The 26,570-nt window shown below is 38.5% G+C and overlaps 1 protein-coding gene across 2 annotated transcripts in view; it reads right to left on the bottom strand.

Moving 5' to 3' along the window:
* Positions 1-19,211, bottom strand: part of CERKL (ceramide kinase like) — a 55,420-nt gene extending 36,209 nt beyond the window's left edge. Inside the window, exons 1-2 of one of the 2 annotated variants that reach the window (XM_062640563.1) lie at positions 19,090-19,211; positions 7,793-7,929 (exon numbers count right to left, since the gene is read on the bottom strand). In XM_062640563.1, the coding sequence (XP_062496547.1) occupies positions 7,793-7,799 (7 nt within the window). In that variant the 5' untranslated portion in view covers positions 7,800-7,929; positions 19,090-19,211. Of the gene's footprint in view, positions 1-7,792; positions 7,930-15,699; positions 15,827-19,089 lie in introns of those variants that run through there. The other variant, XM_062640564.1, reaches the window with a different exon arrangement.
* Between the last annotated feature and the right edge of the window lie 7,359 nt (positions 19,212-26,570).

Below are 26,570 nucleotides of genomic sequence, written 5' to 3'. Positions count from 1 at the left end.
AACTCCACTTTACAAACTTATAATGGCACATTTAGATTTACTGGCTAGGAAGCTACACACTATTTTCAAAACAGCAGTAAAAGGCAGTATTCACTGTTCCAGCTTAAATAAGTCATCTGATTTTAAACTACTGTCATAGATAACTATGTCTAAAAATAAGATTAGTGTGAAGAATAACTGATATAGTAAAAAATATGCTTGAAAAAAAATCTGTAGATCAGGCCCCAGGATTTCAACTCAACTTCCCCCCAGAAAATCTAAGATCATGGGATGAAGGTTTATATTAGATAATCCTATTTTTTTAATTTCTGTTTAATAACTCTTACAAATAATTTTTAAAAGACAAAATGTGATAAATACAACATAAAATTGGTTTTAGCAGTGCTGAGCAATATTCAATACACTACAAAAAGTAGAATGTATTGAAAAAGTAGTAGCTGCTTCTCTCCATGTTTCAAATGCCTCTTTCCCCCAAGAACCCTTAAACAGCTGGTTCCAATCCCTGTTCACCGTAACTTTTAAAACTAAATCTTATTCTTCTAAACATCCTCATCAAACCGAGAGGGCTGTTGCAGATACATGCCCATGTGCTCAGCATCATATCATCACAGCAACTGCAGGAAGAGCAGCTTTAGGGGACATTTGGCAATAGTTCTTGGAGTCCTGAGTTGGACTATACTCACAAACTTAAAATTTGTTTGATTTTCAATGCACCTTTAAAGGATGGCAATAAGTAAATTTCTGCCAGAAAAAAAAAAGCACCCAAAACTAAATCAAAACCCAAAACACTGCCAAGTTGCCTAGCTCTGGCTGAGCCAAAATGAGAAATGATGCTGGCAAGTCACAGAGCAAACATAGGAACAGTTCAATTAATCACATACTATAACAGCAGAGCTGAGTACAGTTCAGAGGTCACCCTTGCTGGAGCCAGCTACCCCTGGAGAGGGGCCAGACTGGGGACTTCCCCTCTGAGCGTGACCAGATCTCAGGAGTGACTCTTGCACCCAGCATCCTGCATCTCCATGATGCCCAGCAGGCCATGGACAGGGCCCTTCTTCTTGTAATGGGGCTCATGAGACATCTAGCCTCATGCTTTCATTAGTGTCTTGTTCCATCTCTAGTTAACAGCAGTGGAGTACCATGCTTATTAATTTTAGCTTAGTCGCAGAACTTCATCAGGAAAAACATACCAAAACTGATAATCCGAAAAGAAACCAAATAGCTTCTTGAATAAACACCTCCATGAGAAAGTGTGATTAAGTTATGACCTAACGGTGTTCCAGACAAGAAGCTTCAGCTTAAGGAGGAGTCTCTCCTTCATTCTCCAGCAAAGAAATTGAGGGAGATGATAAAATGAAAAATAACCCCCCTAACAGTATGATTTTCTGGGACTAATGCTGTACAGAACAGCATTGTACAACAATGCTAGATGGAAGAAAGTAAGGCAGACAGCAGCAAATTCTGAACCTGAAGAATTTGAGAGGATACAGCAGACTTTGCTTTTGAATAGTTACATTTTCTCATCCCACCAAGAAAGAGGTCACTGAAAATAGATTTACTATAGAAAGCTCTACATTTTATGTTAAGAGTATGGCCCACATACTTCCTAATTTCATAGTATGATTCGAAAAGTAGCAGCAAACCTTTTAAGTGCCTGAGACTTCGGGGTTTTTCATGTGATAAGTAAAAACCATTATGTAACAAACTTCAGAGTGACAACAGGGTAACAAACATCAACGATTTCCATCATTTTGTAACACCTCTGCAGATTAAAAGACTGGTCTTACACAGACCACCAAAACCACCGTCATACAATGGAATTCATTTAAACAGAGAGATTTCTGAAATAAAACAGAAGAATGGGATCTAGTGGCTTACATGATTTAATACAACGGGCTAGCAGAGCTAAAAGAGACTAAAGAATCCCCAAATAGGAAACATGATCTTAATTTTACATTCCTTTAAAAAAAAAAATCTCACACTGGTTTGTACCTAATAATTTATGTCAATCATGGCAATTACCTCTGTCATTTCAGAAAGTAAGGAGGGAAGAGGTGAATTAAATAGTCTCTTATGGCCACATGATATCATTGAGTTTGATTAACTACAAGTTAATAATTAGTCCTACTTGGACTCTTACTGGCATGACATTTGCTTCAGCCACAAATACAGATTTACAAGATATCCATACTGCTAAATATCAGTGTCTCATTTTCAGGGAACTCAACATACCTCAAATACCTGAATTTCGGTCTTTATGGGAAAAGATTTTCAAGAAACCATTTCTTCAGGAAAAACCAGACACATCCCATTCTAAGCAGAGGACAATTTCCTTTTGCAGCTATTGGCAATTCACATATATTACCAATTCATGCTTTTAGGTATTGAAGCATAGCTATCAGCTGAGATAAGCTCATCCATGAACTTATTATTAACAGCTACATGTTTTGCTTTATCCTCATTGATCTTTGCTCATAAACTTTCTTCATAAACTTAGCCATACTTCCTATCATTCTGTCTGCACCTTCTACACCAGCCCAAGGATAAGAGATGGCAACAGCACCACCAGAATCCTCTGACAAGCATAAAACTATTCCCTCACCCCAACCCTCTTCAGCTCGGTAGCCACAATAGCAAGAATGTAAGCTACACCACTTTGCCTGCAGGGATGAATGAATCCTATTTTGTTCATGCACACCACACTTGTAACAGATTTAAAAGAAAAGCAACAAAAAACCCCACAGAATTTGTTAGGTGATCTGTATAACATACATGGGGTTTTCGCCCTTCCTCTTAGAGGAACTGCTTGTATATCTCTAATTGTGTAAAATATTTTGGCATACTTAAAATATATTTTGTTCTACACGATATATGTATGGTACCAAAATTAGTTAGAACACAATGCAATTTAAGGGATAATTAGCCAGTTGTGCAGTATACACAAATTAGCCCTTCATATAAAGACAAAGCTTACAAACCGTAATACTCCAGAATCTTTTTGGTATTACAGTTATTGTTATTATATGGAATTGACTACGTTTGCAGTGATGCATAATCCTGTGACTGAGGAAATTACATTCTCAGACTTTCTTCAATTTTAGTTTGTAGCTTAACACTATGACAAAGCTCTCACAAAAGATTTGATACCAATATGATGTGACACAACTGAACCAAACCTTAATTTCACTCACAGTAAGAAATCACAGGATTAAGTAACACTGTGCAGTCTTTTAGAAAAGTTTATTGCTTCCAGATGGATGCAAGTTTCCTTTCAGCACTGATTGTATCTTCTGTACACAGGGTGCCAATGTTACTATAAATATAGACAAAAGCAGTTATAAAGATAAATTATTAAGATATTGACATAAACAGGCTCATACAATACTGCCTTTCTCCACAAAGGACAACTACATTAGAGTGATGTGTATCAGAAATGTTCAATATAAAAATCACGTACACTCTTCAGAAATTACAGCCCATATATGAACAAGCACAAATTTACAATGTGTCCATAAAATGATTTCTAATTCAAACCGCGTGCTCTTTGCCCCATGTTGTGTAGTGCCATGTGTTTCACTGCATGGTGCACAGCACCAAGATGTCCACCTGTGCCCATGTATCTGCAGTAAGCTAAGTGTATGCTTACTTCATTTAGCAGCAGAACTGTTGAATACATGCTGCAACACGCATTAAAATAAAACTAAAACTGTAAATAATAAATGTCTTTAAGCTAAGTTAAATGTCAAACTATGTCCATAAACCACTGATAAAGTATATCTACACCTCTACAATTTTTTTTTTTAAGAATTCTGAGGAACATCTGATTAACTGTAAGAAAATTCAATATAATGCTATTTTGGAAACCAAAATATGCTCAAAAATTATCAGGTAAAGCCAGTAGTTTGACTTCTTTTAATATTTAATGTTGTTATACAGTTCACAAATTGTAAGAATAAATGGTAATGAATCATTTAAAACACATTATTTGGAGATCTTTAAATTTTTGAGAATCTCATGAAAATTTTATCTTGGTTTTGATTTGTGTAATAGCCAGTAGTATAAAGTAGAGTAAGTTAATGCACTTTGAAGAACATGCAGAAACTATAAATTTAGCCCAAGTAGGACTAAAATTTCAGCATTATGTACCATGAGATTCAAAATTAACTATTAGCATTGAAATCAGTTTCACTTTTACATCAAGCTACATCAGTATGCTAAGTTACATACAGAAACCCACTTATTTTCTAGTAGTCACAACAACCACTCCAAGACGGAGCCACTAATCAAGAAACTAGCAACAAACAACCACCCCAAATTTTTCCATGATGTATGCTTTTCATTCTTGCATGCACCGGTGGCCTCAAACAAGCAGCCTCCTACCTATTTTAAGCAAATTCCTTGACATCTCCCATCTACTTCTTCTAATTCCAGTACGGTAACTGTAGCTACAAACCACATTTACAACCCTATTCCTAGTCACAGTCCATTCCTAATCCTAGTACTCAGTAGTACTAAAATCAAATAAAATCTACTCATGACATGTCAAAAAAAAAACAAACAAAAAAAAAAAACAACACACAAAAACCAAACCACACAACACCAAAAAAAAACACCAACAAAAACACACAAAACTCATTTAAGATGCATTTTCACTGCTGGACAAACTCTTGTTAGATGACAAAGGTACAATTCAAACCTCTTCTAACACATACAAATTTTTTACTCCCCCCAAACTTTAGAACGCTAACATTACACCAAATGGACACATATACAGGGATTACCACTATGAGGTTGAAGTAAATATCATACTTGCAGATCCTGAGAATTTTACTCACAGCATAAAAGTCCTGAATATGCTTGCAGGATCAGGAAGTGATTCATATTCAAAGCACCTATACAGCAACTAACAGAGATGTATCTTCAGACTCTCCTACAGGCACTTGCACAGTATGTGTGTTATTGTTAATATTCTATCTAAATTTTCCTTTATCAAAATATTAAACTTACCTTGCTCATTTAAAAGTAAATTTAACAAATCTGAGTTTCTACACATACCCAGCCACATTACAAATCAGACAACAGTCTTTGACTTGGCCTTAAAGGGAACCAGTGCAAGAAAATTATCATCATCTGTGTTCAAGAACTGATTACTATAGATCCCTTGGCACATATCCTTCAGCTGTTGATGTAACAAATGGATGTTTCATACTGAGGGTCATCTTCTACCCTGTGAAAATCAGAAATCTTCTGAAACAGATTAATGGAAAAATTCCAGCTAAGCATATTAAAGGTACACTTTTTCCTAATCTTGAGGTTGATGAAACTAATTACTCTTCCAGAATGGATTCTAATGGTTCCAGACTCATATCCTATTTACATATAGCTATGGTATTTGGAATTTAACTTCCTTTTGTCCACAATAAAAAATAAATAAGACTACAGTAATTATAAACATGCATCTGAGCAACATTTACAAGGCACTTGCAGCTAAGCAGTACATGCTTCCTATACAGTCTTCAACTGTACTGCAATTCTTCACAACATTTAATAAAATCAACCTCTTGATATTTCCTCAAACAAAAAACACACATTCTTACTAAACTATATTGATCCACCAATAAAAATAAGTACCTTGCAAATGGAAAGCTAGGAAAATTCACTTTCGAATTCTACCAAGAAAGCCTGCTTAGTAGTGCAAATACAGAAGGAATTACAGACTAAGTGATGTGTGTGCTTTTACATAAAATGTCAGATAAATATAATGTAGCCAGTTTGTGGTTCTTAAGATCAGCAATACCAGGTCAGAGCAAAAACCCATCTGTCCTAGTATCTTATGTCAAGCCATATCAATATGCAGATGCTAAGAGAAGAGAATGAATAAAGGAAGCATTTATTCTATTTTCCACTAATACTTTACCACTCCCCACCTGTTTTCATCTGGGACACCCTGAACTGCCTGCAGTTTCTACCCATTTAATAGCACTCAAATACGACCTTCCATCCCCAGCTGAATTGACAAAATCTTTTAGAATTAACAATATCCTTTGGCAGTAAGTTTTGCAGTTCTTTTACCTGCTGCATGATTATTCCTTTTGTTTTGAGCATGGCTCTTCTTAGCCTTATCAGATGCACTGTATATCTTATGTTGGAAGACAGAAAGCCATTGCCACTTACTCTCTTCTCCAGGCTCTATCTCAACTGCCTCCCTTTCAGACCAAAAAAGGGCCAGCCTAGTCCATCATTCTCATCCAGGAGCCTTTCCTTGCCTTTAATCATAGAACTGTTTGGGTTGGAAGGGACCTTAAAGATCATCTAGTAATCACTGTCACCCACTGAACCTTCTCTAGTCCCACATGATCTTTGTTCAGACCACCAGAAGTCCCCACAGTGTTCAAGATGTAGTTAAATAACTGCTGGTTTATAGAGCAGACAAGTATCTGGTTTAGTCTCTATTCTAATGATCCTTAACATAATAATCCTAACAACTGTTTAAGTGACAGATCACTTTTTCCACATAACAAACCTTTGATCATACACATGATGAATGGTCTAGCTACAGCTCCTGATACTGATCCCAAGCTGATGGAATTCAAATAAAAGAACAGTACATTACATGTATGCTTAATCATACCAACTCTTGAACTCACTGTCCCATTGCTCTTCAAACCTCTGAAACAGTGTATCTCTGAAGCTGTGCTATAGGACATAACTGACAATCTAAAGAGGCTTTTCCACTTCCATTTTAACAGTCTCCCTCTCCAAAAAAAGATCAGTATTTCTGCTTTTCTGTTTATCCCATGCCATTTTTTTCCTCTTCCATACTCCTGCCAGACTAAATTGTTAATATACCAAAGGCACTATGAACTTTTCAGACAGCCTTCATTCCATGAATTAGACAAAAAGAACAAATATTAGAAACATAAAACAAAGAGAAGCATATGTAAAAACAGCCTTCTTTTTAATGTAATTTCATTAGCTTGCTCCTGCATACAAAATAATATTGCTAAACTATTAAACTTGCAAATATAAAAAGCAGTAGCTGTGTTAAGCAAGCCAAACAAGCATATATGTATAAATTCCATCATAAATTTAAGTACTGAATTTTTGTGTGTATATTCCACAAATGGGTTCCATAAAACAAGTGAGACCTAGGGACAAAATTTCAAAAACACCACCTGCTTGTTTCTATCATATTTTAATAATTAACCCCTCACCAAATGTAAATGGAGGAAAAAAAAGCCTTTTCATTATTGTTTATACTACAGTAAGTAAAATAAATACAAATGACAAACTCCTTTCTTCTGCTAAGCATTGTTTTCTAAAGCAACCACAGTTATTGGTACTCCTCCATCACAAAAGAGCTATGAAATAAAAAAGGATGTAGAGGATATTCTTAGTTTAACCACAGTGCTGTTTAATGAGAGTGTCGCAGTCAAGTGACCAAGAAACATTATAGTTCATATGAAACATTCAGAAGATTCTTTTTCCTTTAATAAAAATAATACCAAGTTAAAAATAAACATCTCTTGATTACTGGAACATACCAATATATTTAGATTTACTTGGGAATGTGTCATCTGCACGTTTTACTAAATGACACCACAAATCTGTTCAAAATTTGCCATTGACATGAGTTACCACCATCTATAGCCATCTAGCTGTTAGCGTATTATTCACTGCTGTTATGGTAATTTTGACCCCTGATTACCTCACCCACAGTTACACTACACAGATGTGACAGAGCAGGCCTTTGGGAAGTCCGAAACCATCCAAGTATGAAATTTTTCAGTACCTTTCATGACGGAGCCGTTTGATGAGTCTCCAAAAGGCCTTGCAATAAACAGTGTATCAGGGAGAGGACTTGGACAGGAGAAACCTCATTTTGAACCATCTTCAGAACATTTAGCTGATCGGCCAGGCAAAGGTGTGCTATTTTCACACAGAAAGCCAGCCAGTTATCTTCATATTTGTCCTATTTACTTTTAGCAATTTATTCACAGGAATTTTCACTTAAGTTAGAATAACATGGGCTTTTTTAGAAAAGCTACTTTCCTACAACATTTTTGAAAGTAAGAATACTTTTTCTAATACTGTACTAAAACAACATAGAAAATATAAATACAAAGATGATGTTTAAACAGCTATCAAATGAGGGGGGTGTTAATAGAATGACAAGCATTTAACTTAAACTCAGAAAAGTATCTTCAAAACAGCATTATATTTAGTCATAGGTATTTATTGTTGTTACCCTTAACTTGATCAGTTCTATGTCACATTTTATTTTTCCAAGGCTGTCTGCACTGTGTAAAGGTCTGTTTCCAGGATACGTATAATTGTGCAGTACATAACATCTGTTCCTTTGCATTTTCTGAGCTTCGCAAAGCATGCTTTCCTATATTCACTTGGGTGTATGGACTGACAGAAGAGATATATTGTCACAGTTCAAATAAACTGACAACTACTCTGTACTGAAAACCATCTAAGTAACTACCATCTTGCACAACCTAAATAGATAAAAGCCAGGGAATTCAGAGTTCAGCACTGAATTCTGTTCATGAACTGACCATTTGTTTAAAATTGCAATGCATAGGCAAGAAACAGCTCCACACTAGATTAAAAACTGTGAAGTAAACCAAATTTCTGCACATTTTTTTTTTTTTGTCAGAGATTTAAAATATTCCTACATCTGCAACTAAAGAAGCAGCCAGGGGAGGGAGGAAGGCACACCAGATCTTAAACATAAGCAGCAGAATTTTCTTTCATCAAATGCCTTACAGCAAGTCTGACACAAAAATTCAGACATACAATATCTACTTTTAAAACACCTTTTATCTTGGGTTGTTGGGTTTGGGGATTTTTTTTTTAACAAACTTCCCTGTCTGCTATCACTGACAGATCACAAGACAAAACAGCAGCATCCATACTACTAGTAAGGAAAGCTCATTGTTCCTTGTAAAATAAAGCCAATGGTGGGCATAGAAAGTAATTTTTAATTCTTACACAAGTTATCCTGGGGTTATTTGAATAATTTGTGATCTGCTCTAGTTTCTAAGCTCCAGTTTTACAAACATCAAGCACTGTGGCTTAAGATCGTTCTACATGCTCTGGCTTACAAACTACTACAAAACCTCCAAATTAAGTGTGGGTTAAACATTTTCTTGGTTTTGCAATTTAAGGGCTTACATATTTATTGCAACAATCTCAAAGTTGCTAAGAGCTTTGTTGTCTTTGTCAGATACACATAAAGAGCTCGACACCAGTTCTGCACCGTGTTCCATTTAATCTCTAACATTCACAAAATAACATTCAATATTTAGCATTTACATTAGAAACCATGCTGAAATATTTTACAATGTTCAGCTAAGGTGACAAACATAAATCACACACACACACAAAATCTATTAAACAAATGCATACCCATCAAAGAATAAATATAAACAAAAAGGGGAGGGGGGCAAAAAAAAAAACTAGGAAAATTTGGGGAAGGAATAATGTAAGAAGCACCCTCTCAATCTCCACATAAGCATAAACACTCCAACTTAAGAGCATGATAAAGATACAAATACAGGTCAAGGCTTCAAACAAATGCACTCAAATCCAAGCACCAAACTCATTCCCAAAAGCTAAACCCAGTTAATACTATCCTACACCATAGACAAGCCAGTCGTGATAACTGTGCCTAAATAACGAGGACTTGGATACTTTGTGAAACACAGCTGACTGATTCTTCTCCAAAGAGCATCACAAAGCTTCCAGGTTTGTGGGACATTTCTTATTGCCCCTCTGAACTTACGTGGGGTTAGGAGTTATGACTCTATGGGGAAATGCAATATGAAAAGTTACCTTGTGACCTTATAGGAAGCAAAATGTTCTCATTCAATAGTGCCTTTTTAGTCTGCATACTCTGATTAAAAAAGAAAAAACAAACACCTGTTCATAGAAAATAATCAGGTTCAATTGAGGAAGCCACAAATACATTTTAAATGTATTAACTGGGTTTTTCTTTTCCTTTAGCAGCATCATCACTGAAAATTACACAGCCAATTACTTTTAAGTCCGAATCACATTTGGAATTAATAGACTTTGGAGTAAAAAGGCATAAGGAGATGAAAACGTATATCAATACATGGACCTAAAGAAATACCAGAAGCCTAATTATTTTTCAAAATATGAAGTCTCATGCATGCTTAAATGCACTTCAAATTTTAAAACCACAAACAGTATTATGTGAAAGTAACTATCTTTATACAAGCATAGAGGGTATCTCAGCAAAGTAATGAGCCACTTTTCCAAATTACAGAACAATCAACATGCCTTTTTTCCTGCAAAGTGCCATAGCAAAACAGCCTGATAGCGAAATCTGAAGTCCTACAAAAAGGATTTCTATGCTCAGCCAGGGTGCAGAAATAGGAAATACTGATATTTTCAACTCTCCATCATAACTACATAAAATCCAGTTACCCAGATAACATCTACATGTGAAAGAGAGATTATAACACATCTTCATTAATTCATACACGAGGAGTTTCCACCACACTAAGAAGTCATCCTTGGTTGCATTTACAGGGTCGTATCTTTCCTGTCAGTTGCAGTGCCACATGCATTTTCACTTATTCAGCTACGCTTAACGATGTTATCATAAATTGGTATCACTGCCCAAAGCATAATTATCTGCACTCCAACAAAAGAAGGAAGGGTTCCTAAGCTGCAAGAAGACAATTCCAAAACTTTTTCGCCAGTGAAATAGTTTGAGAAATACCATCCTTACCCTTAGTCTAGTGTATTGTTGCGACTGCCTAAACAATTGGAAGGAGGAAGCGCTAGTCACTTATTTAAAGTCAGCAGTTAAAAAAAAAAAAACAACATTATTAATGGGTATTTTAGAAAGTTACTTTACTAACTTTACAGTTGTACTCAGCTCTGTACTATGCCTTTGAATGGTGAAACACAACTCAAAAAATTGACAGTTAATGTCTGAGACAGGAATCAATTTAGAAAAGGATCTCAGCATAATGCAATTCTATAGCAGTCCCAGTAGTAAATGACAAAAAGGTCAAATTTGAAAGGAAACAGCAGATAGCACTGCAAAACTAGCAGATGTTCCTAAAGGATCATCTGTACAAAAACATAAGCATATGTGAGAGAAATCCAACACTATCATGAAATCAGTTGGTGTCTAACATAATAGCAGTTCCTTATGGCAATATGGTAATACACATATCAGACACTCAACACATTATGGTTTTTTGTCTGCACATACTGTTACAACATAAGTCATAAAAAACAGGACCACTGATTTCCTTGAACGAAAAACATTAGTTCCACGACCCACTAATGTTAAGGTACACAAAGACCACTCAGTTCTTCAGGTTTATGTTCTCAGATTTTCAGCCATTTAGGCTTTTTCATAAATTGTCTAAGAAGGATATAAATATTTTTAGAGTATTAAATGCTTTGAAGTAAAAACTTCTTCTAAAGGCAGCACATAATATAGCTGGATATATCTAAATAAAGAGCAAACAGAAAGGGATTCCTTCTGGGTAACATGTATTTGTTTGGGGTTTGAATAATAGCAACAGTATCTATTATTTACCTGCTGCTTTTGTAACATACTTACTTGACAAATAAGATATCTACAACAAAAACTGTTTATGTAAGTTGCTTATTTTGAATACAACAAGAGCAGATGACAGACTTTCCTGCTTTACTTTTATTTCTATTTTGTAACTGTAAAGATAGCAATGCCTTAATCTGAGCGTGTCTTTGGCCAAGATACAAAATAAAAAATGCTAAAGAGCCTCACTTTCTGAATTCTAACCCATTTATTACCATGAAGTTACAACTGTGGAAGTAAGTTTATATGGAAGACCCAAGTAAGCACCATGATCCCCACAATTATCGCACACAGTTGTGGGAGAGAAACAGCCACAGAGAAAGCAGACAGCAATCTCCAACTCTGAGTGACCAAGCTATTCATCATGGTTTGTATTTGTTTCCTACAGACATCTAAATAAATAAATAAATAAATAAAGTAGGAAAGGATTTCAGGAACTGTGTAGCTTCTTGGATGCTTACAGAGCACTGCCTCTAAACTGAAGGAATTGCCCGAAAGAAAACACAGATTTTCCAGTAAACTACACTCAAAAGACAAGATAAATTGGCAACATTTGGTGCAACAGAAAAGCTATAAAGGCATATTGTAAAGGGGTACAAATTGTGGATGATATGGTAAAATGGCAAACAAAAAAAGATTGCAACAACATCAAGAATATGAAAAGGAGTTTAAAAAAAGAAAGTGGTTTACAAAGGCTGAAGAACAGAACAATTCAGCAACTGAAATACAAGACACAGGTAGGGATTTGACTGCATACTGGTTTTAATGATTTTAAAAGAACATTAATTTACACTGAGAAAGGGAGTCAGACCTGTAGCACTATCACAAACCTGAAAATAGTACTAATGTGGGCAGCAAAGATCGGTTAGTATATAACCTTTTTTTTTTTAATAGACACTTTTGGATTCTTTCTATCATGATATAGAAGACCACCAATTTCCTCTAACGCACCTTTGCACAAAAAGCATAATCAAAAGAGCTGGCAGTTATTCTAGAACAGGAAAATTATGGAAGTTTGATAGCATACATTTTTTTTAAAAACAAACTTGAATCCTACCTCTTTACCTCACCATCTTATTGTGTCTGACTTTCCAGAGATTTCCCTACCCTGAATCACGCTGATTTCACACCCTATAGCACCACCCTGCATGTCTTCTATCTGCTCAGCAACAGCTACAGTTTTTCCTCTGTTCACTAATATCCCTCTCCACAGTACCCACAAATCCCTCCCACACCCATATGGCACCTCACCAAAACCCTTACACTCTCTTAATATATCAGCTCACCCTCACCACGATATTCTTGATTGCTCCTTGATCCCAACCTATCTTTCTCCAATTGGCCTGCTCAGCAGCCAGAAACCAGCACCAGCTACATCTGGGTTGTTACTGGTGTGCCAACCGCACAATGACATGCCAAGCTCCCAGCCAGCCACCATCCCTTGCTTGCCAAGCAGGCAGAGGAGATGAATGAAGCAGAGCACCACCTTACCTATAACAACAGTACATGGCAATGCCCAATTATTACCTAATGCAACAGGAGAACTGAAGAGCAAAAACCAAACCACAAAAACAAAATCCATCACCTTTGCACAAGTCTAAAACTTGCCAGTTTATGAACTACAACAGCTTTAAAACAACACAAAGCACAGCATTTTCTGGAGTGAAGATTTAAATATCTGACTTGTCTTTTTGGAAGTAGAGAATTTAAGTACACAGAAAGGCCACTATTAGACATCCACACATGGATGTCTAATAAAATAAATAAAAGCCAGTATTACACATTCTTTCAACATAAGCAGAGAGGTGCATAAACACGTGAAATACAAGAAAACCACCAAAAATCATGAAACCATGTAAATGGTTCCTCAAACATGCAGCAATGAACTGATCTGCTGATAAAGGATAAAAGACACACAGAGAATCAAGACATTATGTCTAAAAGCCACCTGAAATATAGAATAAATTTTGAAACCTTGTATTAATATACCCTTTTTCCTTAAATATGTTGCATTCTTCACAAAAAGTAATAAAATAGTAAATTTTTTCAGTGTTGTGCAGCATTTCTCTAAGACATTAATTTTATGGACTTCCTTGAAAAATAAGGCTTGTAAGCCACTTGTAAGACAAGTTCAGCATTACGGGATTGTTTAAAACTGAATGCTTTCTTCCTTCATTTACATCTTAAATCCATATATTCATGTGATACATGTACAACTGCATTTCAGTTACACTTCATATTGCTCATTTTTATGTCTCTTCCTTAAAAACAATGCTCCTATTTGGACAACAGATAAGTCACTTACAGAAACTATGTCATGCACACATCAGAAGTAGAATCAAAACCTTTGAATTTCACCAATGTGGAACTTCAGTCATTCCCATTTCGTAACAGCCAGTTCCCATTTCCATTATTCCTGACCGACCGATAGACTGACAGATGTCTTACTTTAGAGATCCCAAACAGACTATTGGTATCTATTTCAGCCACATCTGTTCCTAAATAGCCTTGGCAGCAGGCCACTATGCACTCGGAATTAATTTTAAGTCCTTTACTGCTAACTCTTTCACTGTTGAAATACATCAGTCGTTTTTTTCCTAATTGCTGCACTTCTATACAATATTTACAAATCTGTATTTTAGATGACATGAACAAGAACTATAATACACTATATGTAAGAATAGTATGATTAAACACCACATTGATCTTTACTTCATTAGCAAAATATATATTCAATAATATAGTAAACTCTGGATTGCTCCAGAGATCTTACTTTCTCATTAGTCAATTAACTTAGAATATTATGTTCAATTTTTTACATTTAAAAAGCAAGTTTTAGCCAATTATTATTAGTCTCCAAATACTCAGTCTAGCTTACATGCTGTCAGTCTGAGAGAACAACTTCCTAGACACTTCAGTCAAGTACAGTACACACACAAGAAACTATGAAGTTTTTCATAATGATCACATACTAGTACAACACTGAGCAAGTGCCAGTTTTGATCCATTTCCTATCTGACAGAAATGTGCTGAAAACCTGCAATGATTGCAAATTGGGAAAATCTGTGGCAATCTTTAAAAGGATGCTAAAGGTTTTAAAGAAGCATGAGCATTTAAGCGCTCAAAACATACTGGAACAACAGCATAAAGATGACTGGGTTAACACTATTTGAACTGAAACTTCTAAAATACAAATAACTCCCATAACCGCTGCTAATCCCCTACATTTCCTTAGTTTTTAAAGTTCAGTAACACACACACACACAAAACCCAAACATTTCAAGCATTTGTTCTTAAATGTAAATATTTTTTTCCATCATTCAGTCATTCTTACTATCTTCTGGAAACTTCTAAAAATCATATATAATATTCAGATAAGTACTTAAGATAGCTTTCTCTCCTATGATTTTGAAGTAGCATCCAAAATGAGAAACTACAGTTTGGGGGTAGATTATTAAAGAGAAAAGTCTTGTTTTTTCTTCATTCCATGATTATATTTATAGCATAGGAAAGCCACATAGAAAGAAGCTAGAGAAATAGCTACTAGCTACTGAGTGTGAGCTCTGCATCTCATTGCAACGCCTACTGCATTGTTAAAAGCAAGCAACCAGCTACGAGTCAGAGGCTATCTGGCACCAGTGAGAAAAGGCTCAGCTGAGCTGCACGCCCAGTCTATAACTGCAGCATTTTGGAAGGGGCAGCCAAGCCATGCCTTGCACTGCCCCCATTCCTGCTCAACTCATTCACTCCCTCAGGCTCCACTTCCAGTGGCCTGCCCAAAGCTTTGTTATAACAGAGAACGCAAAATTCATAACGGGTCATGCTTATTTGAAAGCATAGAAGAGGTTGCTGGGGAGCTTGCTATAAGGTCTGGAGAGTGAACAAAAAACAAAGCCATCAAAAATCCTCAGTGAGCACTGGCAGCCTAAAACCTCAAGGAGACAGAAGCCGCAGAAATCAAAGAGAGAGTAAAGAAGGAAGTCTGCCTGATAATCATGCTGCCAAAAGCTCCACAGAAACAATGCAATGGGGCAGAACTATGCAGTGAGTGCGAAATGATCAAGCCCAGGCACAGCAGATGTTACCTGCTTTGGAACTTTAAGCTGGAGCACCTCTCCTATGAAGACAGGCTGAGAGAGTTGGGATTGTTCAGCCTGGAGAAGAAAAGCTCCAGGGAGACCTGATAACAGTTTTCCAATACCTAAAGGGGCCTAAAAGAGACATGGAGACAGGCGTTTTACAAAGGCACGTAGTGACAGGACAAGGAGAATGGTTTTAAGCTGGCGAACAGGAGACTTAAGACGTTACAAAAAATTTCTTCCCTGTGAGGGTGGTGAGGCACTGGCACAGGTTGCCCAGAGAAGCTGTGGCTGCCCCATCCCTGGCAGTGTTCAAGGCCAGGTTGGACAGGACCTTGAGCAACCTGGTCTGGTGGAAAGTGCCCCTGCCCACACCAGGGGGATTAGAAATGGACAATCTTTAGGGGCACTTCCAACCCTAACCGTTCTATGATTCTGTTTAGAAGCTGAACAAGTCAAGCTGCACAAGTATCCTGGGTTCAGCCACGTAAGAAATACGATGGGAACTGCAGAACCGTAGATGACAATGATGACTTCAACCAGACAGGAATACTTCTGGGAAACTACTGGGGATGGGAGGTTAAGGAAAAGTGGAGAAAGCAACTACCTGGTAGTTCTCTGACTTTACAGACAGGAGTGACTCCCATAGAAAAAAGGTTTTCTCCTAAAATAGGAAGAATTTCTACATACAAGTCCAAGCAGGAGACATTTAGCATCACCGACAAAGTGCGATGACCCAACATGACCTCTTAGAGCCTAAGGCAAACTATGTTAGGAAGCTTTGAGTTCAGAGAAAGTATGCTTAAGCCAAATCCCAGTTGAATAGACTTGTTGAGACAGCCACTGACCATCTCCTGTACCTACTGACAGCTTGGCCTGAACACTGTATTGCTGTACTTCTGTTACACAGAGACCATAACACAGACAGCTCCTCCCAGTACCTGTGTCCCACACTTGCAACACCCCAGTGTAATTGCTACTGGGATCCAAGAATGCAGGAGGGGAAAAGCATACAAGCTCCAAAATCTGTATTTTACTTCTGCAACTACAGAGGTAAAACCACCCTGACCTACTGTATCCAAGATGGAAGGAAAAACACCTGCTGGATTCATCCCTGTGAGGGCAATAGGCCCTACATGATGAAATTCTCAGCTCCTATTCAGCTCATCTGCAGTCACAAAGGAAGGAGTCACAAGTATTGTTCTGACTGCTGCTCAGGTAGGCCACTGTGTTACCATCACAGTGTAGCCAGAAGGATACAAGGGTCTCAGGAGCAACCCAACAGATTTCCTTTTAAGATTATTTCATTCTCAAAGAGCCCTTGGAAAAAGCCACAGATGACATAGCAGTGGCATCTATAACAACAGAGGAACTGAAAATCCCTTTATCTTTAAGAATTTGGAAATCCTATATTGAGAACTTATAGCTTACCACAGACTTCAGTGAAAAACCCAAGATTTGGAAGACACCACTGCCTTTTCCACTGAAGCTAGTAAAGAAGTAGGACATTAAGAGCTTCTCAGAAACCAAAATATTTAGCAGCTCAATGCTACATAGTACAAAACCAAATTGTCAGAGGCAAAGAAGTATTCGCATATATTTAATACACGTGTAGTAAAAGCCCAAATCCTGATTGACACCAGCTTGTCAATGTTGCTTTCCAAAAGACTCTTGAAGTTCTGCCATCTGCAACATGCCGACTAAGCACTGCGTACTTTATTACCTTGCAGGAAGTAAGACAGAAAAGCTCCCAGTATCTGTATGACAGATCTAAGGATGAAAAGCTTTTACACAAAGTAGCAACTTAAGAGAATGGATTTTTCCCAGGAGGAAAAACGGGAAAAAAAAAAAAAAAAAAGAAGTTCCCCATCCCTGGAAGCACTGAAATTCATTCTTCCGGTCTATACCTTAAAATCCTTCACTGGTGGCAATTAAAAGACAATTGTGAACCTGATTATATGGCAATTCAAGCTACATTAAAGTAGCCAGAACATAAAGTGGCAATAACATTAGAGCACTGCACACAGAACTAAATAATTAATAAATCACACTTCAGATCACATACACAGAGACCTATAGTTAATCCCAGAAGGGAAGGAAGAGAGGCTACAGCATTGTGTAACAGCATTACTAAGGCACCCAGGCTGGCTCCACAAAAGGAAGAACTGTACATACATCAGCACGGCCGTCATCAGAACCCAACGGTCCTGCTGAAAAGCAGGTATCTAAGTCCAAGCACAACACTGCATTTACGTGGTTACGCTACTCAGAGGATGACAGTCAACAGCTGTGCATGGCACCATAGTAGCTTGATTTCAGAAGCTCTGATATCCTAATACAGTTACATGAAATGAAGCATAACAGCTTCAGCTGTGAGCATCTGAGTATTTCCCTGCAGCAGCAGCACTGGAATCACAGGTTTCCACATCACTCTCAAGCCTCTGCAGCACATAGACTACCTCAAAGAGCAACTTAACATAGTAAAACTGGCACACAGAAGAAACTGTTTCTCTGTATGCTGAGTTTATGGTTGCTGGATCTTACCCATATGAAGTTTTAAGTTCTGTCCAAAGTAAATACTAAAATAAATCTGTTAATTTAGGCCAGGACAAGCTAACCATGCGACGATACCGGAAGGCAATTATGCTGCCCAGAAACTGCATTCCTGAACACAGCTTTGATTTCTTCTTCACCGGAGTACTGGGAGGTCACTGCAAGCACTTTTAAGAGTGTGTATGTAGTTTTGAAAGTAAGTTCATGTTCTCACAGTTCCTAGGAGAACAAAAAAATACTATTTGTGTAAGTTTAAGAAGCATTCATTTTCTTCTAAAACTCTTGTGTATAATGTGTTCCACTTGATGAAATCCTTCCTTACGTTTTCACAGTGTGTTGCCTTATTGGAAAGGCACGAAGTAAGGACAACCTGCCACAGAAGCCTCATCACAAAACCCAGGCATATCTCACAAAACCTGTACGTGCTCTTGTTTATGTTCCCCTCAAAGAGAGTAAGCAGAGAAAAAGCTAATACAGCAGAAAAACAAAATCAAATCCTTTTACTGGGAAACTATAGAAACACCATCTCCCATTTTGTCCTCTTCACATCACCCCCCAAGAAGTAAGGGCTTTTGCCAGGAAGAGATGGTCTAGATACAATATTTCAATTGAGCTATGAACAACTTCTTTAATCACCACAGTAACCTTCAAGGGAGAAGACCCGCCTGCCACCACCGACTGTAACTACTTTACAGTAATACCCCCCTGAAGCGTCTCTCCCTGCCGTGCCCCGCCCGAAGAGGCCCATCTCGCCCTTCCCTCGCCCCGGGCGGTCCCACCACCCGGTCCCGGATGCGTCCTGCGCCCGGCCCCGGGGGACACCCCTGTCCAGCGCCGTCCCACCTGTGGGGCTCTCGGGCAGGATGGGGCTCCAGCGGAGCCGCCGGGCGCTCAGCACCACATCGCAGCTCCTCTTGCTGATCTCGAAGATGCCCCTGAGGAGCGGCTCCTCTCCCGCCTCGGCCGCCGGGGCCGGGGCCACCCTCCTCCTCCGTTCCTCGGGAGCCGCCGCTGAGGAACGAGTGCGAGCGGCGCCGACGGCCGCCCCATGCGCACGCTGCTCCCGCGGGGACCGGCATCCGCCGGGCGGCCGCAGGAAGGGGCCCGCGGCACCCAGCATGGCGGCGGCACCACCACCACCCCGCCACACCGGCAGCTCGCCGCGTCCCGGCTGCTGCCAAGGCAGCGCCCGCCCCGCCCCGCAGGCGGGGCCGCGGCCGCCCAGGGGCCGGCGGGAGAGAGTCTGCCCCGGGCTTCGAGCTGCATCTTCGCCCGGCTCCGGCCCCGGCAATGCACTGCACCGCGCCGAGCCCCTCCTGAGTAAACGTGTCCGTCAGAGGGGGACAGGACGCGTGGAGCGGGTCAGAGGGCAGCCTGGCACGGACCAAAGCAGTACTGCACTGCTGCCGTCCAGCGTGCGCCCGGTACCGGACCGACCCCGGACCCCAAACGAGGTACTGTAGGTGCTTCGCAGGGCGGTGGTGAGAAAGGTTAGGGGCACTCTGATGTCTGACGAGATTTTTTCCTCCTAAATTACTCTTCCTTCCCTAAGGAGAGCAATAAAGGAGCACCCTAGCTACAGAAACTCATTTTGTTTGTCGGTCCCATATGTCTTCTGCTTTTCTATCATCATTAACAATATTAGTGTTAATTAACCTTAGAAAACTACAACATGAAGTCGGAACATACAACACAAAGTCGTAATAACCCTTTCATACTAAAAAGGTCAAGTCTTTTACAGGTTGTGGCTATCGCTTAGCCTTAAGGTTAATACCATGTTGACATTCATGCTGCAAAACAGATTATTATAAACCTAGGTGGGGGTACCACGTTTGCGCATACCCTTTACATAACTCTTAATCTGATACAAACTCACACAACATTAGATTCCGTATCAAGTAGGCCAATGCAGAAAGCATAGCCAGAAGGTTTTATAGTCATCCATCACCCTCAAAACTTGAACACAGAGGAGGCAGATCACTTCTTCACTCCCCTGCTGTAAATGATAGATTTTACTGTTTGGAGATGTGACAGCTTTACTCACAGGTGCTGTAAGATTCACTGATGACAATCACATTAGAGCTCCAACATCAATTTATAAGGAGCTCCTGAGCTGCAAGGGCTTAACTTGAAGGAAAACAAAGGGTTTTTTAGTTCTGAGCTGCATAATGTCATGGTGGCATATTAGTGCTGAAAAGGGTATTTTTAAAGGAGCAGTTTAGTCATTTTATCTTTAGCACTTGTAGTAAGACAAATCTACACTGTTACCCTGAGAAATAAAGTAATAAATTTAAAATATCACCTTTTTTGATACAAGTTATAGTTCAAACTGCATGTCAAAATATCCAAGGCTTTACCTGTGATGTTTGTCCCTCTAGAAGAGAAACAGTGTCACAGGTAAGGAAATCTAATTGTCCAGAATCGAACCAGCTGTGAGTGCCCGAGATGATATGTGAGTTCATGACTGAACCGCCTTCCTCAAAAGTTCCATAAAACCCTAAACCAGGCTTATTATAAGATAGTTTTAAGACATTTAAAAAGTCACTATGGTACAGCTTTTTGATGTTTATTTCCATCTATTACTTTACCACATGTATGCCCTGAATATTTGCTAAATATGCAACCTGTAAGTGCTTTTCAGTTTGCAGGGAGCTGTTGAAACAGCTTTCCCTGAAATGTAGCCCTCAACAGGTTGCCTTTCAGAATCGTAACATGAACACAAACTTTGTGCTTGCTTAAGGCTATTGGTATCAATAGTCTTGTTCAGATTTTAATTGTGTCAATACTTTTTGTCCCTTAGATCTTCTTTGCTGGGATATAAATACCTTGAATGCAGAGTAATCAGATAAACTGTGGAAGATGTGTGCAAAATCAGTCTTTTTGCCTAAAGATAACTGCATGACAAGGCAGGAAAAGCCAGGAGCCAAACAAACAAGCTTGGCTTACCAATTTATCATTCTGGTACAACAGTAGATGAAGCAATTAAACCTGTGTCTGTTATTTGGCATCGCTGATCTTTAATGTGTTTGCACTGATGTCATGCAAAAGGAAAGCTAAATCATTAACCAGAAGATAAACCACAACATGAAACTGGATATAGCTGAATCAATTTTGAGGCTGTATGCCCTTCATAATCCCCTGCAGTCATTTGTATTTTTTTCTGGGACCATTTATTAGCCTATCCTACCTATACTATACATTGTCACCAGATAGTTTCTCACAAGGTACAGGAAAGGATGATAACTGGTTTAGAACCATAAAATAATACTATTTTCAGCAACATCAGTGGAAGACTATTGCAGTTCCCGAGAGACTTGTAATACCCTTCAATTGATAGCATTAAAACTTCTAACACCCTTTTACTGATATTACTTGAAAGGTGTATTAAATCAATAAATTATAAGATACTAAAATGTAGTAGATAGAAATATAAAATAGTAAGAGAACTGCATATAAGTAACAAGACCCATATGTTCACACTTGATTTGCTACTATTCACAAATCCTTGGTCCCCACAGTCCTATGTAAGTCTGAGACACACTTTTTCCTGTGGAAAAAATAATACTCTAAGCAAATCTATCCTAATAGATTTATTTTTTTTAATATCACAGTTTTCAGATTTGCACAGTTTTGAAAAACATTCAGATTGAATTTGGAAAAACATATAATAGTCCAGTGGCATCATCTTACTAATTTTCTAGACTGTCTGGAACACTCATACACAAATCTTCCTTGTCTTTTCCTGTAAGAAGGGTCGTATCAATAATCTCATGTAGTATCCTGTGTGATGTTGCCATATTAGAGGAAAAAGAGATACACAAGGAAAACAGTAAGTGTGTAACAAGAACTGTATAGTAGGCAAGTAGCACAGAGCACTGAATTTACACATAACAGCCTTGATTTCTTCTACATCTTTAATCATAATCAGAATTTGGAAGTGGAGTAAGTAGGTACCTGTGATGTCAGAATGATCAAGGGACATCTAGAAATACAGTATACTGCGCAAGGGACAAGGATGATGCAGAAGTCATTCCAAGTCACCCAAAGCAGCTAAAATATTTTACTTTCCTGTTTTCCTATGTGCATTTTGATTCAATGGCAATGCATACATGAATGCAGAGAAGCTCTATTCATCTCTTAATAAGGAGTAAAGAGTTTGAAGGACACTTTATAATAAAAATCCTTCAAACTGAATTCTGCAGCTCTTCAGATAGCCTCCAGAAGTATTCTTTGAATATTTATAAATATGTAGTGTTTTCCACGCATAAAGTAATTCTGTCTTTGAATTTAACTTACCTACTTCAATTTAAGGGTGACTAAATATGCAGTGCATGAGAACATGTAGCTCATCAGCAGATCTCTACAAGATACAGCTTTTTTTTTTTTCCAATAATAAATACGGAAATTATGCATTCTTCCAGTGTACAAGGAATAAGAAAAAAAAAAAATCACAGAACTGCATCCACAGAACAGCTTTCTGTTGTGTTGTATAGTCTGAATCTTAGGTTACTCTGTTACTCCATTTTACTTCGGGAGTCTATGGAGCTGCCTTAGAAATTGTCTAAACATTTTTGTTTGTTTTAAACAAATAGCTGAAGTGGAAGCAGCAAAAAGGGAGATGGGGGCATACCAAGAAGGGAAGCTAGACAATTGCTAGGGCACAGTATGGGCCAGCTGCTCCCTCATAGCCTGGGAACCGACAGGGACCCCAGGGCTAGGAAGGCAGAGACCTTTCAGAGCAGCATCTACCTGATGATACCTGAACAAGGAAGCCCAGGAGAGAGTGGTAGCTCCCAAGAATCCGGATCATGAGGTAAGTTCATGGTGATGAGGCTGTACCTAACCTGAACACCACCATCCCCTTGTATTTCTAAGAGAAGGAGTGATTACCCCAGGCTGAGGTTAAATACAGCTCCTGGCCCTTAGTTGGAATTGATAGGGGAGTTGCAGGTGAGGCTGGTCAGGATTTTTAAGTCTCAGTAGTTGGAAGAATGGGCAGAGGTATATTAAAGAAAGGGAAAAGTAGGTTGCTCCATAAGGGAAGTAGAGCTGAGCATGGCTATAGGTCATGTAGGGCCCTATATTCCTATCCAGGATGAGCAGAGCTGTGTATAGCCAAGTTCAGCCAGAATCCAGATAGCTAGGCAAACACATTCCAACATGATAGGTCCACTGTCAAGCTGAAAAGGAAAGTCAGCAGGTCAGGGGCAGGTCTGGTGGTAGTAACCCACATCAGTGCTAGCCCAGCAGTCACCAAGGAAGTCTGTACTGTCAAGGCACGTCCAAGGTCAAGTAAGGATATTAAGCCTGTAGGTTACAGCCTGGATATGGCCAGGCACAAGCAGCTGCAGTGTCACCAAGGCAGATATCTGGGGTAAGAGCCTCCTCTTAAACACTGTTCTTACATGAGGGAGGACAGATCTCCCTTGTGCCTTCTTTAGAGCCTGTTTTCTGCAATCCAAACTCAGGGGAGAGATTGCTCCATGGTGGGGTGCTGGCCTTGAACATAAGCAGATGGAATAGGAACAGGGAGTATCCTCTGAGTCTGGACAATAGATGAGCTAAGCTGTCCTTGTCTAGTAGTGTTTCTCTCTGGATGAAGGAAATAATCTCTTGCTGTCTAAGTGCTGAGAAGTAGTGGGAGTCTTAGAAGTCTTTTCCAGAAGAACCTTGTGAAGGAAGAGAAGAGGTTGGACAGCCTATGGCAGAAATAACAAGTGGCAGCAGTACAGTTAGTTTTTACTGAAGAAAAGCAAGCAGGTAAAGCATGCTATTGGAAAAGATATCTTCTCACATCAAGAAGAATGGATAGAAAAATGCAAGAAGGTTAATAGGCAAGAAATGGGAAGGCCAGGTTTTGATTCATGGATAATGTGATACTGAAGTTAAGGGATGGGTATTAAGGAGATGCTGTGAGGAAAACACCTTATGCCTGATCTGGAGGATTCAGCTGGACATTTCTGATAGCTGGCTTGTTTCAGTGGCTGATAGACATCTGCTTCTGGAGAAACCTGAGTTTTGAAATTGGCAGCATACCCTTGGCTTGTATGTTTCTCTGGCTACAGTGTCTGTTTGTACAATGAAGGTTTAATGTGTACTCAGTTATACTTCAGCTGTTAATTCCAAATATTAGCTCTTCTAAGCCTGTTCCCTTCTTACATTGCTACCCTAGGAAAAAAAAATTGTAGCTCTCAATATTAATTCAACTCTGTTGCGTTAGATTACATTCTTTGAAGAGGCATTAAGCAGAACACCAGAATTTAGAGAGTAAGTGAAATAAAAAATTATTTTGAAGGCATCAATTATCTGTGGAAGATAACATTACTTTTACTAAACATTTTTTTATATGTCTAAAAAGGAGAAGGAAAGCATTAAAAAAAAAAAGAGAAAGAAAAGCAGGTAAGGAAAAGAAAGAAAGTCTGAAATTCTGGAGATGGACAAATCCCTGCAAGAAGTGTAATTATTAGGCAGGAATAAGAAGCTGTAAGAATGGAGTCTGAAATTTAAGTCATTCCTGAGACCATCACGACCTGAAAACAGTCTTAATGAGAACAATAGGGGAAAATGTGGTTAATTGAAAGGAATCTAAAAATGAGAATCTGTTGATTAGAGGATGCTTTATTTTTTCTTTGCATTAAGGTTGACATGCTGTCATTTCAAGGTAATGAAGTTAAACTCTGAAAATTGTTTTCTGTTGTTCTATCACCAAAATGTTGGCAAATAGTGTAAATCTTAACTGCTTCTTCTATGAATTAAATAGAAGCAACTAAATCTGTGCTGCAAACTACTACAAACTAGGAAACTGAAAGCCAGAGCTGATATTCTGTTTTACATACCCTGTAGGCAACCTAAATGCTTAGGAGAATGCTTTGAGAGCATTGTCAGTTTTAATTTTGTATAGCATATCTTCTGACAGTTTGTTAAATACATATATGAATTATTTAAAAAACACTTATGTACATATTTAACAGTCTATTTGTAGATATTCAGCTCGCTGTTCTGACATGTATTCATGTACCATGTTTTTCAAGGGATATTTTGTAATATGGGATTTTCAGCTAAGGAAACAGACCATTTATAATTTCCGAAATAATTACCATACAACCCATGCTGGTCCATAAAACCAAAGAGCAATTTCTGCCTGTTTTCCCTAAGAGCACCAGGCAGAACTCCAAATACATTTCTGCATGTTCTTTCTCAATAGGAATGAGTGAGAACTGAGTGGGTTTTGTTTGGCTGTTTGGGGGTTTGGTTTTTTTTTTGTGTGTGTTTGTGGGAGTGTTTTTTGCTTTTACTCATATATAAACAAGAATGGAATTTAAAACTTTGACAAAATGGTTCTTATTACAGAACTATATGGTCTTCTAATGAGGAAATGCATTTTTGATATGTCAAAAGCAATTTTTAAGGTCGTGGTAGATCCAGTTTTGATCAGTTACTATATTGATCTAATTGCAAGAATTTTTACTGTTACAGATGATAGAAGATACTTGATTTACATGTCCTCAAGGCTTAGTTTAGAATTATTTCTATTAATTCCTATTACCTCTGGAATTATGTGCTGCTTTTTAATATTAGTTTATTAAAATTCTGGGAGATAATCTTCTGGAGAATGCAATGCTCTGTTTTGTTGTTTTGTTTTTTTTTTCTGGTGAATTTGGGAATCTTGGTTCTCCTTGAATCTACTTCCCTTCATCTAAGGTGTCCTCTTGAAGGCACTAGGCCAAAGTCTGATGTTGTTTAGGCATATTTGTCATTCTGGCTTGGTAAAAACTGAGGCTTCAGTCTCTCAGACATCGTGTGAATAACCTGTAATTCCACCACTTCAGATCCTTCTGCCATAGCTGGGCCTCAGCTGTATCATGGTCAATGATGGATCCATAACCTCTAGACATTCTACTCTTGCTTCAGATCACTAAGAAAGGAAAAACAACAAGTTGTGCTTGTTACTCATGCGCTGTACCTGTAGAGATTTCATCAGGGTCTTCTCAAGCTTGCCCTGGTGGCAGAACAATTTCTGCTGTCAGAAGCAGAGCACAAAGAAGGGGAAGTCCAACAAGCCAAGTAAAAATAGAGTCCTAGGCCTGTACTGAGTGACCCAATACATGTGCGGATACAACACAACCCCAGAGTTACCTCTGCATGTGGAAGTTGGATAATCCTACTATAGTCTTAGGTAATTAGTGATATGTTCATAGGAGAAGAACAGTGTGAGTAATTCTCTCCTTTGAAAGAGACCTTGATAGACCTTCCTGTGGGGGAGTCATGAGCAGAGATTTTAAGATTTGGCTTGATATTAACAGTGAGAAAATTATAACAGAGGC

This window comes from Pezoporus occidentalis, unplaced genomic scaffold (assembly GCF_034315485.1).
Source record: "Pezoporus occidentalis ecotype Australia unplaced genomic scaffold, CSIRO_AGI_Poc_V1 ctg66, whole genome shotgun sequence".
NCBI lineage: Eukaryota > Metazoa > Chordata > Aves > Psittaciformes > Psittacidae > Pezoporus > Pezoporus occidentalis.
The sequence above is the reverse complement of the archived record's forward strand: the minus strand, read 5'-3'. Positions and strand labels throughout refer to the sequence as shown.